We start from the raw sequence: 12,857 nt of genomic DNA, 5'->3' as shown, positions 1-12,857 counted from the left end.
GTTTGACTCCACTTGCCATGGCTCAATGTTATGGAACCATTGGAGTTGTAGTTTCCAAAAGGTTTTTAGCCTTCTCTGCCAAAGAGGGAAGGTGACTCACAGATTTACAAACCCTAGCATTGATCCATGGCAAAGTGGTGCCGAACTGCATTAAATCTACAGTGTGGATCCACCCTTTCTCAGAATCATTTAATTCAATGACTAGGGAGGAAGGAGAGTTTAAACTAAATGCAGCCTGTCCCTCCAAAACATATGCACTCTTTGATGTGGTTGCCTACTAGTGGTTTCCAACTGATTGTGTCTCTATTTGGGTCTTCTTGCTAGATCTATTCAGAGAAGGGATTTGCCTTTGCCTTCCTCTGAAGTTGAGAGAGTCACCCAGTGAGGCGATTCTCTCAGGCATGGTTGGCCATCTGTTGGGGGTGCTTTGATGGTACTTTTCCTGCATGGCAAGGGGTTGGTCTGGATGGCCCTTGGGGTCTCTTCTAGCTTTATGATTCTAGAAAAAAATAAGGAAAAATGGAACAGACTTAACAAAACTTTCCACATTGATTGATATTTATACATGAGCTTTTTTGGCCATCAGTCCACTTCATTAGATGTGGTGATAAGGACAGAATTACAGCCACAGGGTTTTAAGGAAAGTTACATAGATTTGGAAGCAAATAAAAGGTAAAATGGTTTGTTGTAAGCCACCCCAAGTCACTTCAGGGAGAGAGGGTGGGATATATATAAAGTTTATAGTAACAACAACAACAACAACAACAACAATTAGGATGTCAAAAGGTAGACATGGTAACCTTGGCCATACATTTTTCAAACAACCATATCAGGTGATCAGGTATTTTCAAATTCATAAAAGAACAATACTTTTATTTGCTGACTAGAATGCATAAAATACATCATTTTGTGGCTTTTGTTGTACAGTCGGTCCTCTGTATGCACAGATTTTGTATCCACGGATTCAACCATCCATGACTTGGAAATACTTCTTTGAAATCCAAGAAAGAAAATCTTGAATTTTGGCATTTTATAGAAGGGACACCATTTTACTTCATTATTTTATATAATGGGACTTGTACATCCATGGATTTTGGAATCCAGTGGGGGAGCTGGAACCAAACCATAGTGCACGTCTTTGACTTGAATATTTTCCCATGAATTTCAAAAGTTGTGTTTATTATTATTGATGTGTGAAAATAATCAGTAATTTACCAAAAATCTTTCTATGAAGAGATTCCTTTGATTTTATTATAGTTGTGGGGACTGTGTATGCATGTGTGTGTATGTATGTACACACACACACACACACATATTCACACACATGTGTACCATGGAACCTTGGTATCCACTGGGATTTGGTTCTAAGATCTGTAGATTTCAAAATCCATGGATGCTCAAGTCCTATTATATACAATGGCATAGTAAAATGGGTGCCTGTTATATAAAATCATATTTAATGTGTGATAGTGGTATTGAACTTTAATATGCATGACCTATATACCAATTATTTGTGTAGACTAGTGGGTCTCAACCTGTGGGTCCCCAGATGTTTTGGTCTTCAACTCCCAGAAATCCTAGCAGCTGGTAATTTCTGGGAGTTGTAGGCCACAGGTTGAGAACCACTGGTGTAGACGCACCCTAAAAAAAGAGTTCTGGAACCTCTCATGTGCTCTCCTTTGCTAATGGCGTCATCACACTAGAGAAAAAATCCACTTCAAATCCGCTTTCAGTCTCCTGCAGAATTCTGGGGTTTGTAGTTTATGGAGGAGCCTTTAACAGCCTCACTAAACTACAAACACCAGAATTCTGCAGAAGGCAGAAACTGGATTTTAAGTGGACTCATTCTCTAGTGTGATGAAGTGGTAAGTGTTCATCTACCGCACACTGTAGAATGAATGCAGTTTACCATGGCACAACCATATGGAAACATGTGAGTTGTAGTTTTACAAGATTTTTAGCTTTCTCTGCCAAAGAGTGCTGGTGCCTCACCAAAACTACAAAACCCAGGATTCCATAGCATTGATCCATGGCATTTAAAGAGGTGTCAAACTGCATTAATTCTAAAGTGCAGATTTATTTCTGAAGGTGGAGCGACACAGAGAAGGGGACAGGTCTGAAATGTAGATGCCACCAATTGCCTGCCCCTGATGCTAGTCAAGGGTTTGAAACTAAAGATAAAATTAATGCTATCTATCATTATACTCCTGCTTCAGGAGTAAACAGCCATGGGGACAGAGGTTCCAATCCAAGCTCTCTGCACAGAAATTACTTGCCCGATTTGCCTGGACTACCTCAGCTTTCCCATGACTACTGCCTGCGGGCATAACTACTGCAAAGCCTGTCTCTTGGAATACTGGACGGAGTCTAGAGGACCGTTTCCATGTCCTCAGTGCCGAGAAATGATCCTGGAGAACACGTTCAGGATGAACCGACATCTGGCTCGTATGGTGGAGCACATCAAGGACCTTCAGGAGAAGCAAAAGGCCAAGCGGAAGAAGGGGGAATGCGAGAAACACGAGGAGCCCTTCAAGCTTTTCTGCAACGATGACGAAGCCCCCATCTGCGTGGTGTGCGACAGGTCCATTGAGCACCGACATCACACTGTGGTCCCCGTACATGAAGTTTCTGAAGAATACAAGGTATGAAATCATTAGGATCGATGGGAATTACAGTTGGCCCTCCATATTGTTTGATTTTTGTGGATTTCATTACACTGTGTAACATGATTTTTGTTCCTGGGTTAAAAATCTCATTTTCTAATTGTGTTCTATCATAAAAACAAGAAAAAGGTTTATTGAACTGCACAAACTTTGTTTTTGCGAGACATCCTGCAGCACATTTTGCTATAGTTTATCAATGAATATTTCAATGAATCTCAACCAATTTAACATATGTATTGTCGAAGGCTTTCATGGCCGGAACCACTGGGTTGTTGTAGGTTTTTTCGGGCTACATGGCCATGTTCTGGAGGCAATTTTTCTCCTGACATTTCGCCTGCATCTATGGCAAGCATCCTCAGAGGTAGTGAGGTCACCTCACTACCTCTGAGACCTCACTACCTCTGAGGATGCTTGCCACAGATACAGGCGAAACGTCAGGAGAAAAATTGCCTCCAGAACATGGCCAGAACATGGCTACAACAACCCAATTTAACATAGTTTGTGGCAGCCACAAAAATGAAGTTTCCAGAGTAGAACTCAACTACTTTCAAAATAAGCATTACACATTTAAACAGGAATAACACTTTCAAACCAGGAATATATTTTTTTCAAATTTTGTTACATAATGTTATTGATTGATTTAATTAAACTGTTCTCTCTTAGGCTGGATCTACACTGCCCTATATCCCAGGATCTGATCCCAGATTATCTGTTTATCTCAGATTATCTGGCAGTGTGGATTCAGGGCTCTTCCACACACCCATAAAACCCAGAATACCAAATCAGAAAATCCCACAATATCTGGCCATCCATTCTCTGTTTTAAAACCTCCAGAGGAGGTGACTCCACAACGCTCAAGGCAGTACTGTTATACAGATCTTACCCTCAGAAAGTTCTTCCTAATATTTAGGTGGAATCTATTTTCCTGCCATTTGAAACCATTGTTCCATTGTGTCCTAGTCTTCAAAGCAGCAGAATACAAGTTTGGCCTCTCCTCAATGTGGCATCCTTTAAAATATTTACAGTCCCCCAAATGAACCTTAAATATGCCTGCAAGTTCTTGAATAGGACAACAGGAACCTCTACGGTCCCATCTAAACTGCCAGATAAAAATGAAATGAACTGGATTGTGTAAGTCTATACTGCCAGCTAATCCAGTTCAAAGCAAATAATCTGATTTTATATGGCAGTGTAGAAGGGGGCCTAAAACTGACCTGGAGTGTTTCCAAGATCAGATAGAATCTGGTGACTTTAAGTCTATCATTGCGTTATTATAGCCTGTAAAATAAGGAGTAAAAGACAGAGCTTAGAAACAGAAAGTCCTAGGTTCAAATCTCATTTGTGACTTAACTTTAGATTCCTAGAACCTAAGATTTAATAGTGGTTCTAGTTCCATAATGCATTTAAGGCACACTCAATACCTCAACAGTTCAAAACAATATAAAACTTTGTGCCACACAACCTCTGAGGATGCATGCCATAGATGCAGGCGAAATGTCAGGAGAGAATGCTTCTAGAACATGGCCATCTAGCCTGAAAAACCTACAACAACCATTTGTGCCACATATTTGCATGTCAAGTTCATTGAATGTGTTGTCAAAATATCAGGGCTTCAAGAAAGGATAAAACAGAAAGAGTGAAGGGGAAGATGTTAGCAGAGGTTTTTTGGCTTAAGGGATAAATGATCTGCCCATATTTTTTCAGCTATTTCTTCTAATTAGATTTTTTTGTAAGGAAGTTTCAGGCTGGCCCTAAACTGATCAAGTGAAATGATTTTTTCCCCTGCTTTTTGCAGGAAAAGCTCAAGGAATATGTTAACTCTTTGAAGAATGATCGAGAGGAGCTTTCCTCCCTGAAAGAAACAAAAGAGAGAAGAATGCAGAGCTTTCTGGTAAGGATTGTTAATGAAGGGCTGGTGAGATGGGATCATGTGTAGGCTAAGACCCTCTCTATGCATCCGTATCAGTGATGCAAGATAGGAGCCCTCTTGTGCCGGCAAGATTGAAGACTGACCGGTCAAAGGTTTGAGATCGGGGAGAGTGCAGATGAGCTTCCTCTGTCAGCTGCAGCTCCCCGTGTGGGAACATGAGAGAAACCTCCCACAAGGATGGTAAAACATTAAAACATCCGGGCGTCCCCTGGGCAATGTCTTGCAGAGAGCCAATTCTCTCATACCAGATGTGACTTGCAGTTTCTCAAGTCGCTCCTGACACAAAAAAAGTGATGCAAGATATCATTGTTACTACTATAATCATTAGCTTTATAGCCTGGCCTTTCTTCCAAAGACTTGGAGTGCATCTCTAGGTTAGAATTAATAGTATACTATACTATGGGTTATAGCAGCATTTCTCAACCTGGGGGTTGGGACCCCTGGGGGGGGGTTGTGAAGGGGGTGTCTGAGGGGTCACCAGAGACCATCAGAAAACAAGTATTTTCTGTTGGTCACGGGGGTTCTGTGTGGGAAGTTTGGCCCAATTCTATAGTTGATGTGGTTCAGAATGTCCTTTGATTGTAGGTGAACTATAAATCCTAGCAACTATTACTCCCAAATGTCAAGGTCTATTTCCCCCAAACTCCACCAGTGTTCACTTTGGGCATATTGAGTATTCGTGCCGAGATCTATCATTGTTTGAGTCCACAGTGCTCTCTGGATGTAAGTGAACTACAACTCCAAAACTCAAGGTTAAGGCCCACCAAATCCATCCAGTATTTTCTGTTGGTCATGGGAGTTCTGTGTGCCAAGTTTGGTTCAATTCTATCGTTGGTGAAGTTCAGAATGCTCTTTGATTGTAGGTGAACTATAAATCCCAGCAACTACAACTCCCAAATGACAAAATCAATGTTTCCCCTACCCCACCAGTATTCAAATTTTGGAATATAGGGAATTTGTGCCAAATTTTGTCCAGTGAATGAAAATACATCTTGCATATCAGATATTTACATTGTGATTCATAACATTAACAAAATTACAGTTATGAAGTAGCAACAAAAATAATTTTACGGCTAGGGGTCACCACAATTAAGGTGTTGCAGCATTAGGAAGATTGAGAACCACTGGGTTATACCCTTGTGCTGCTGAACTGCTGACCTGAAAGTTGGCTGAATTACTGACCTAAAGGTTGGCAGTTTAAATCGGTGAGATGGGGTGAGCTCCCATCTGTCAGCTCCAACTAACCTAGCAGCTTGAAAACATGCAAATGTGAATAGATAAATAGGTACCACTGCAGCGGGAAAAGGCAAAGAGACACACCAAGCAATCTTACCAGCCACACAACCAGGAGGTGACAACTCCTTGGCTTGGAAATGGAGAAAAAAAACCTCCCCAGAGATGAGCAGTGCCTCCAGAAGCCAGAAATGAAAGGAGAAGCCTCTGCCTTTGTTTGTGTTTGTGTATCTCATTGTATATGATTGTAAAGGCATTGAATGTTTGCCTATGTATACAAATGCTGTAATCTGCTCTGAGCCCCCTAGGGGAGAAGGGCGGAATATAAATAAGATTTATTATTATTATTATTATTATTATTATTTTGCAAAGCATCTCTGATATACATGACAAGTTGCTTTGACTGAGCCACATCTTCCTCTGTTTAATTTCTATGTGGTTTCCCCCATAGCACCAGTTACAAACAGAAAAACAGAAGATCGCCTCTGCCTTTGAGAGAAAGCAGAAGTTACTTGAGGAAAGGAAATGTTTTTGGTTGGGTAAACTACGAGATCTGGAGAAAGCAATGAAGGAAGAGGAGAAAGAAGGCCTCGACAAACTTTCTGCAGAGATTTCTGAACTGAGTCAACTGATCGGAGAGATGGAGGAAAAGTGCCTGCAGCCACCGAATGAGCTTCTTCAGGTGAGAGTTAACACTGAGGCTCCACTGAAACCTCTTGTGAAAGATAAAGAAGGCTTTATCCTACAAATGACAATTTTAGTCTCTTTTAAGAGAGGACAAGCATTATTATTATTATTATTATTATTATGCCACTGAAAGGCAACAAGTAAAAAAACATCACTGGAATAGTGGGGAAGAAATATTGTTTATTCAGTATTTTGAGACCTAATTCTCTCTTTCTTTCAGGACATCAAAAACACCTTATGCAGGTATTTGCTTCTTTCTACCTTCTGTCATTTGTTTTGGTGGGAAATCACTTTTCTTCCAATAGGAGAGACACAGCTCCTCATTTCCTTCCTATTAATAATGTCCAGAGTAGAAGCTGTTTGTTCAAAAGATCTCAGGTGGCGCAATGGGTTAAATCCTTGTGCTGCTGAACTGCTGATTTGAAGGTTGGCAGTTCGAAGTTGCAGGACGGGGTGAGCTCCTGCTGTTAACCCTAGCTCCTGCCAACCTAGCAGTTCGAAAACATGCAAATGTGAGTAGATAAATAGGTACTGCTTCGGCAGGAAAAGGCAAAAAGATGCTCCAAGTAGTCATGGTGGCCACACAACCCGGAGGTGACAACACAGGCTCCTCAGCTTGGAAATGGAGAAGAGCACCTCCCCTAGAGCCAGAGATGGGCACCATCTCCAGAGCTGGAAATGAAAGGAGAAGCCTTTGCCTTTGTCTGTGTTTGTGTGTATGTGATTGTAATAAGGCACTGAATGTTTGTCTGTGTCTGCTTTACATTCTGCAATCTGCTCTAATTCCCCTTGGGGAGAAGGGCAGAATATAAACAAAACAGAGGGGAAACAATCAGGCACATCTAATCACCTCTCAACAAAATATTGCCCCGGGCACTGACAGGCCATCAAATGCTAATCAAGGTGGTCAGTTGAAACATTCACACCTAGCTCCAACAGACAAGAGTCCTTTGTCCCACCCTGGCCATTCCACAGATATATAAACCTGCTTTCCTAGTCCCAATAGACCTCACTACCTCTGAGGATGCTTGCCATAGATGCAGGTGAAACAGGAGAAAATGCCTCTAGAATATGGCCATATAGCCCGAAAAAACCTACTACAACCCTATAAACAAAACATTGTTGTTGTTGTTATTTATTTATTTACTTGTATACCGCAGTTTCTCAGCCTAACAGGCGACTCAACGCGGTTTACAACAAAGGTACAACAGTACAACAGTTGTTGTTATCTTACTGTTTTGGGTAGGGACATTTACCCATCAGAAAATGCCAAAATTACCTTTTCTTATTAAATCCCACAAGTTTACAGAAGTATGACAGTCTATGACTCTTCTTTACAGTTGATCATGTTTCTTTCCAGCTATGAGAAAGATTCAGGAAACCAATATGTGGACCTTTCACCCAAGTGGGAAGAGAAACTCCGAATTTACTCCCAGAAGAATTCTGATCTAAGAAAAGCTGTGGAGAGTCGCAAAGGTAATCAAGATTTTGAGAGTTCAAGGAGGAGAAGGGATAGATTTAAGTCTCCAGGGGTTATGACAGTTCCAAATTGATTGCAAGGAGTAGAACATGCTGCAAGTTGCTTCTTTTGGAGTTGCCCAGCATTGACTACTGGTTTGGACAGCAAATATAAAATGTGATTGCAGTTCCTAGGCATGTTATCATAACTTAGGCCCCTTCCACGCAGCTGTATAAAGTCCACATGGAACTGGATTACCTGGGAGTGTGGACTCAAACAACCCAGTTCAAAGCAGGTATTGTGAATTATCTGCCTTGATGTTCTGGGTTATATGGCTGTGTGGAAGGACCCTGAGTAATTTTGTCACTTTCCCCTCTGTTTAATAGAGTCCTTGGAGCATGCACTGGACCAAGTCAATTTGGAGCAAGCTTTGGACACAGGTAATTTCCTGATAAGCATCTTCAGGGGTTTATCCCCATGCTAATCCTATGACCCCCTTCCGGCTGTTAATGACACACAATCCTAATGTAAATACTGAACACGGTATGTAGTCCTGAAGGCTGACATTCTGTGCACAGTTTCCTGGGAATACATCTCATGGAACTCTTTAGGGTGCATCTACGCTGTAGAAATAATGTATGTTGACATACTTGGCTCAGTGCTATGGAAGCATGGGAATTGTGGTTTTACAAGGTCTTTAACCTTCTTTGCCTAGGACTTTTGGTGTCTCACCAAACAACAAATCTGAGGAGCCTGTAGCATAAAGCCTTGGCAGATAAGGTGATTATCAAACTCCATTTAGACTGCAGTGTAGATGCACCCTGAATCTACTTTTGAGTCATCAAAGATAGAGTTGCACCACTAGTGCAACAATTTTTTCCCCTTTAGTGCGGATTACTGTAATAATGTGACTACATATAGGTATTAAAGAACTTCAACATTTGTATCCCATTTTTCTAGAACAATACAGTGTGACTACCAGCACACTGTGAGTAGTGCTGGTAGTCACACTGTAGTGCTTTACTTACAGCAGTGAGTAAAGACTGGTTATATACCTTAGGGCTGTGCATTCAAATCAGACGTCTTTGGAATAGTTTCTGTGGCTTTCCAAGGTGATGTAGGTTCATTTCTGGCTTGAAAAAAGGAGAGATTCTGTTGCCCAAAATGCATTCTTTTTTAGGTTTATGGGGAAATTACCAGGTTAAGGCGATATGGGAAGAAGAGAGCTATGGGAACAGCAGTTCTCCGTTTTCATCCAAAAGCACCCTTTGCCTTATTCTTTGGGGGAAGGACTGGATGAGGCCGTGTTTCCAGTGCAATCATATTTCAATAATTTAAAAGCTTTTCAGCACTACTCCCTGACTCTGCCTTTTCTGGTGTTACTTCCTGAGGCAATATCCATGATCAAGTTTAAATAACTTGAAAGAAATCATGGGAAGCAAAATGTTCATTTTTAAAAATGATATTCTTACTGTGAGAAGATGTAGAGATTGTTTTCATTGTCACTCTTCTTTTTCTTTATAACAGATACACTGAAGAAAACCATGAACAAAGGTAATTATCAGAAAGATTAGTAAAGTTAAATCTTTCCCCTTGACATTAAGTCTAGTCGAGTCCTACTCTAGGGGGCGGTGCCGGAGTTGTCCCTAGACACCTCCAAAGTCATGTGGCCGGCATCACTGCATGGAGTGCTGTTACCTTCCTACCGAAGCAGTACCTATTGATCTACTCACATTTGCATGTTTTTGAACTGCTAGGTTGGCAGAAGCTGGGGCTAACAACAGGAGCTCACCCTGTCCCATGAATTTGAACCGCCGACCTTCCAGTCAGCAAGTTCTGCAGCTTAGTGGTTTAACTCGCTGCACTACCACAGCCCCTCAGAAAGATTAGTACCAGGGAGAATGTTTGTTGAAGGATAGACTTCAAAGAGAAGACTTTCATTTAACTATTGGAGAATTGCTGAGTACAAATTAAACTGCTCTTGGAAATTAGTGTTTCCCAGGATTTTAGCCTTTTTTTTTTTTTTTGGAAAAGTATGACAACTAAAACTGTTAGTAATGAACCTTTGTTTACCAAAGTAGTTGACAAAATGTGGACCCTTCCACACAGACTTATATCCCAGAATATCAAGACTGAAAATCCCACATTATTTGATGTGGGATCAAATAATGTGGACCAAATGTGAGAATTTAGGTGATAGAATAAACAGAAGGACTTGTCATGCAAAAAATCCTGTTCTATCTAAAGTATCTGTTGTTCTAAGAACAAGAGAGTGGGGGAAAGGAAATGCAGGAATTTTCGAAGAACACCTACGGTCAACTTCTCCCATGTTTGATTTTGGGCTACTTGGCTCCCTTAAGACTTTTACCTTTGGTTCACACAATTTTTTATGTGTGCCAGGGAGTCTTAAAGGTGAAGCGTGGGTAAAGTTTTGTGTGTGTGTGTGTCAAGAGCGACTTGAGAAACTGCAAGTCGCTTCTCGTGTGAGAGAATTGGCTGCCTGCAGGACATCGTCCAGGGGATGTTTTACCATCCTTGTGGGAAGCTTCTGTCATGTCCCCGCATGGGGAGCTGGAGCTGACAGAGGGAGCTCATCTTCACTCTCCCCAGATTTGAACCTCTAGCCTGTCAGTCTTCATTCCTGCCAGCAGAAGAGTTTAACCCATTGTGCTACCAGGAACGTGCTCTTTTGTGAGAAAGACTCTTTTTATTTTCGTTTAAGGCTTGGGTTGCTTAGCTTGTTGTCTAAGCAAGAGGGGTGATCGGTCCCAAATTCTGGGGTCCTCCTGGTCAAGCCAATTTAGTAAAGACAGTGAACACCCCTACTCTTATCACATGGTTAAGATTCCCACACTTGCTCCATATGGCACTTTTTGTTGGGCCTTCTGACCAGAATGCAGATTCCTCAAAAAAGGAGCAACTCTATAATGGCTCAAACTTTCTGAAACCATCTACTACACAGACTTCTCTTTCTTTCTCGTTCCCTTTCAGTGAGTGTGACTCTGGACCCCAGCACAGCACATCCTAAAATGTTGGTGTCTAAGGACCTGAAGACTGCGAAATACAGTCCAAAATCTCAGGAACTAACCGAACACCCACAGGGATTTGACTGGGAGCAATGTGCGCTGGGCTGTGAAAGATTCCTTTCCGGAAGACATTGGTGGGAGGTTGAGGTGAACATTGAGGAGAAGAGAGCACCTGAGGGACATCTGTTTGAGAATCCAGCATGGGCCATTGGAGTTGCAATAGATTTCGTCAAGAGGAAGGGGCCTGTTGACTTTAACCCTAGCGACGGGATCTGGGCTGTAGGAGAATCTGTTGATGATTTATCCTCACCTGGTCAAGTTTCTGCTTTTACTTCTCCAAAGCCCACACCCCTGATCTTAAGACAAAAGCCCAAGAAGGTCCGGGTGGCCCTGGATTGTGAAGAGGGCTGGGTGGACTTTTTTGATGCAGATACTGATGAATTTATCTATACTTTCTACTTGGGAACATTAACTGGGGAGAGAATCCGACCTTTTTTCTGCACAAACATTGCACTCCATCTGACGTGTTAACTCCTGAGAAGGTGCTCTAACTCTGAGGCGCCTTAAAACAGTGGTTCTCAACCTGTGGGTCCCCAGATATTTTGGCCTTCAACTCCCAGAAATCCTAACAGCTGGTAAACTGGCTGGGATTTCTGGGAGTGGTAGACCAAAACACCTGGGGACCCACAGGTTGAAAACCACTGCCTTAAAGGAGGTGACCTTCTACAGCACCTGCTCCTCCAGGTGTTAGGGACTTCAGCTCCCAGAAATCCCAGCCGGCTTACCAGCAGTAAGGAATTATGGGAGCTGAAGTCCAAAACATCTGGAGGAGCAGTTTGAGAAACACTGCTGTCCAGTGGTGTCCAATCTTGTTCCTCCAGATGTTTGGGACTCCCAACTCCCAGAAGGCTTGGTCAATTTTTTCATTGGTCAGCAATTCTGGGAGCACCTGGTGGACCAAACAATGGGCACCACTGGCCAGAAGAAGAGTGAGGATTGTGTTACCCTCCAGCTGTTTTTGGATTGCAGTGTAAGACCTGGACTGGTGGAATTTGCAATCTAACATCTGGAGAGCATTCCCTGCAGCTGAATGAAAACCAAACCAAGGGCTGGTGATCTACATGAGAGGTTTCTGGCTTTTAGGTGGAACATCTAGTTCTTTATTTCAGACTTAAAGTTTCCATTATTTATCATATCAGGAGTGAACCAAACAGTTATATTTAAAAACAAAAAACAAACCAAAAAACGTACAAGGTTTGCAAACTTGGCATTCCATTAAATGTCCTTTGACCAGTAGCTGGCCACTTGGACTATCTCTGGTGTTGCTGTAAGAAGGTCCTCCATTGTGCATGTGGCAGGGCTCACGGTGCATTGCAGTAGGTGGTCTGTGGTTTGCTCTTCTCCACACTCACATGTTGTGGACTCCACTTAGTGGCCCCATTTCTTAAGGTTAGCTCTCCAGAGCACAGTCTGTTCAGCGCCTTCCAAGTCACCCAGTATTCTGTGTGCCCAGAAGGGAGTCTCTCATGTGGTATCAGCTATTGGTAGAGGTTCTGAGTTTTAGCCTGCCACTTTTGGACTCTCACTTGCTGAGGTGTTTCACCAAGTGTCTCTGTAGATCTTAGAAAATTATTTCTTGATTTAAGTCATTGGCATACTGGCTGATCTCCAAACAGGGGATGGGCCAGAGATGTCACTGCCTTGGTCCTTTCACTATTGGTTGCTACTTCCCGGGAGATGTCAGGTGGTGCAATACTGACTAAACAATGTAATTTCTCCAGTGGTGCAGGGTGCAGACACCCCGTGATAATGCAGCATGTCTCATTAAGAGCCACATCCAATGTTTTAGCGTGGTGAGA

The 12,857-nt window shown here is 42.2% G+C and overlaps 1 protein-coding gene across 1 annotated transcript; it reads left to right on the top strand.

The window, feature by feature from the left end:
• Positions 1 to 2,181: 2,181 nt before the first annotated feature.
• On the top strand, positions 2,182 to 12,646 carry LOC132765671 (zinc finger protein RFP-like). The gene is made up of 8 exons (XM_067465525.1): positions 2,182 to 2,642; positions 4,459 to 4,554; positions 6,278 to 6,508; positions 6,734 to 6,756; positions 7,874 to 7,989; positions 8,359 to 8,412; positions 9,500 to 9,526; positions 10,964 to 12,646. The coding sequence occupies exons 1-8, from the start codon at positions 2,229 to 2,231 to the stop codon at positions 11,527 to 11,529; spliced, it is 1,527 nt and encodes a 508-aa protein (XP_067321626.1). The 5' UTR covers positions 2,182 to 2,228; the 3' UTR covers positions 11,530 to 12,646.
• The last annotated feature ends 211 nt before the right edge of the window (positions 12,647 to 12,857 follow it).

Source organism: Anolis sagrei, chromosome 2, assembly GCF_037176765.1.
Source record: "Anolis sagrei isolate rAnoSag1 chromosome 2, rAnoSag1.mat, whole genome shotgun sequence".
Lineage (NCBI taxonomy): Eukaryota > Metazoa > Chordata > Lepidosauria > Squamata > Dactyloidae > Anolis > Anolis sagrei.
The sequence above is the reverse complement of the archived record's forward strand: the minus strand, read 5'-3'. Positions and strand labels throughout refer to the sequence as shown.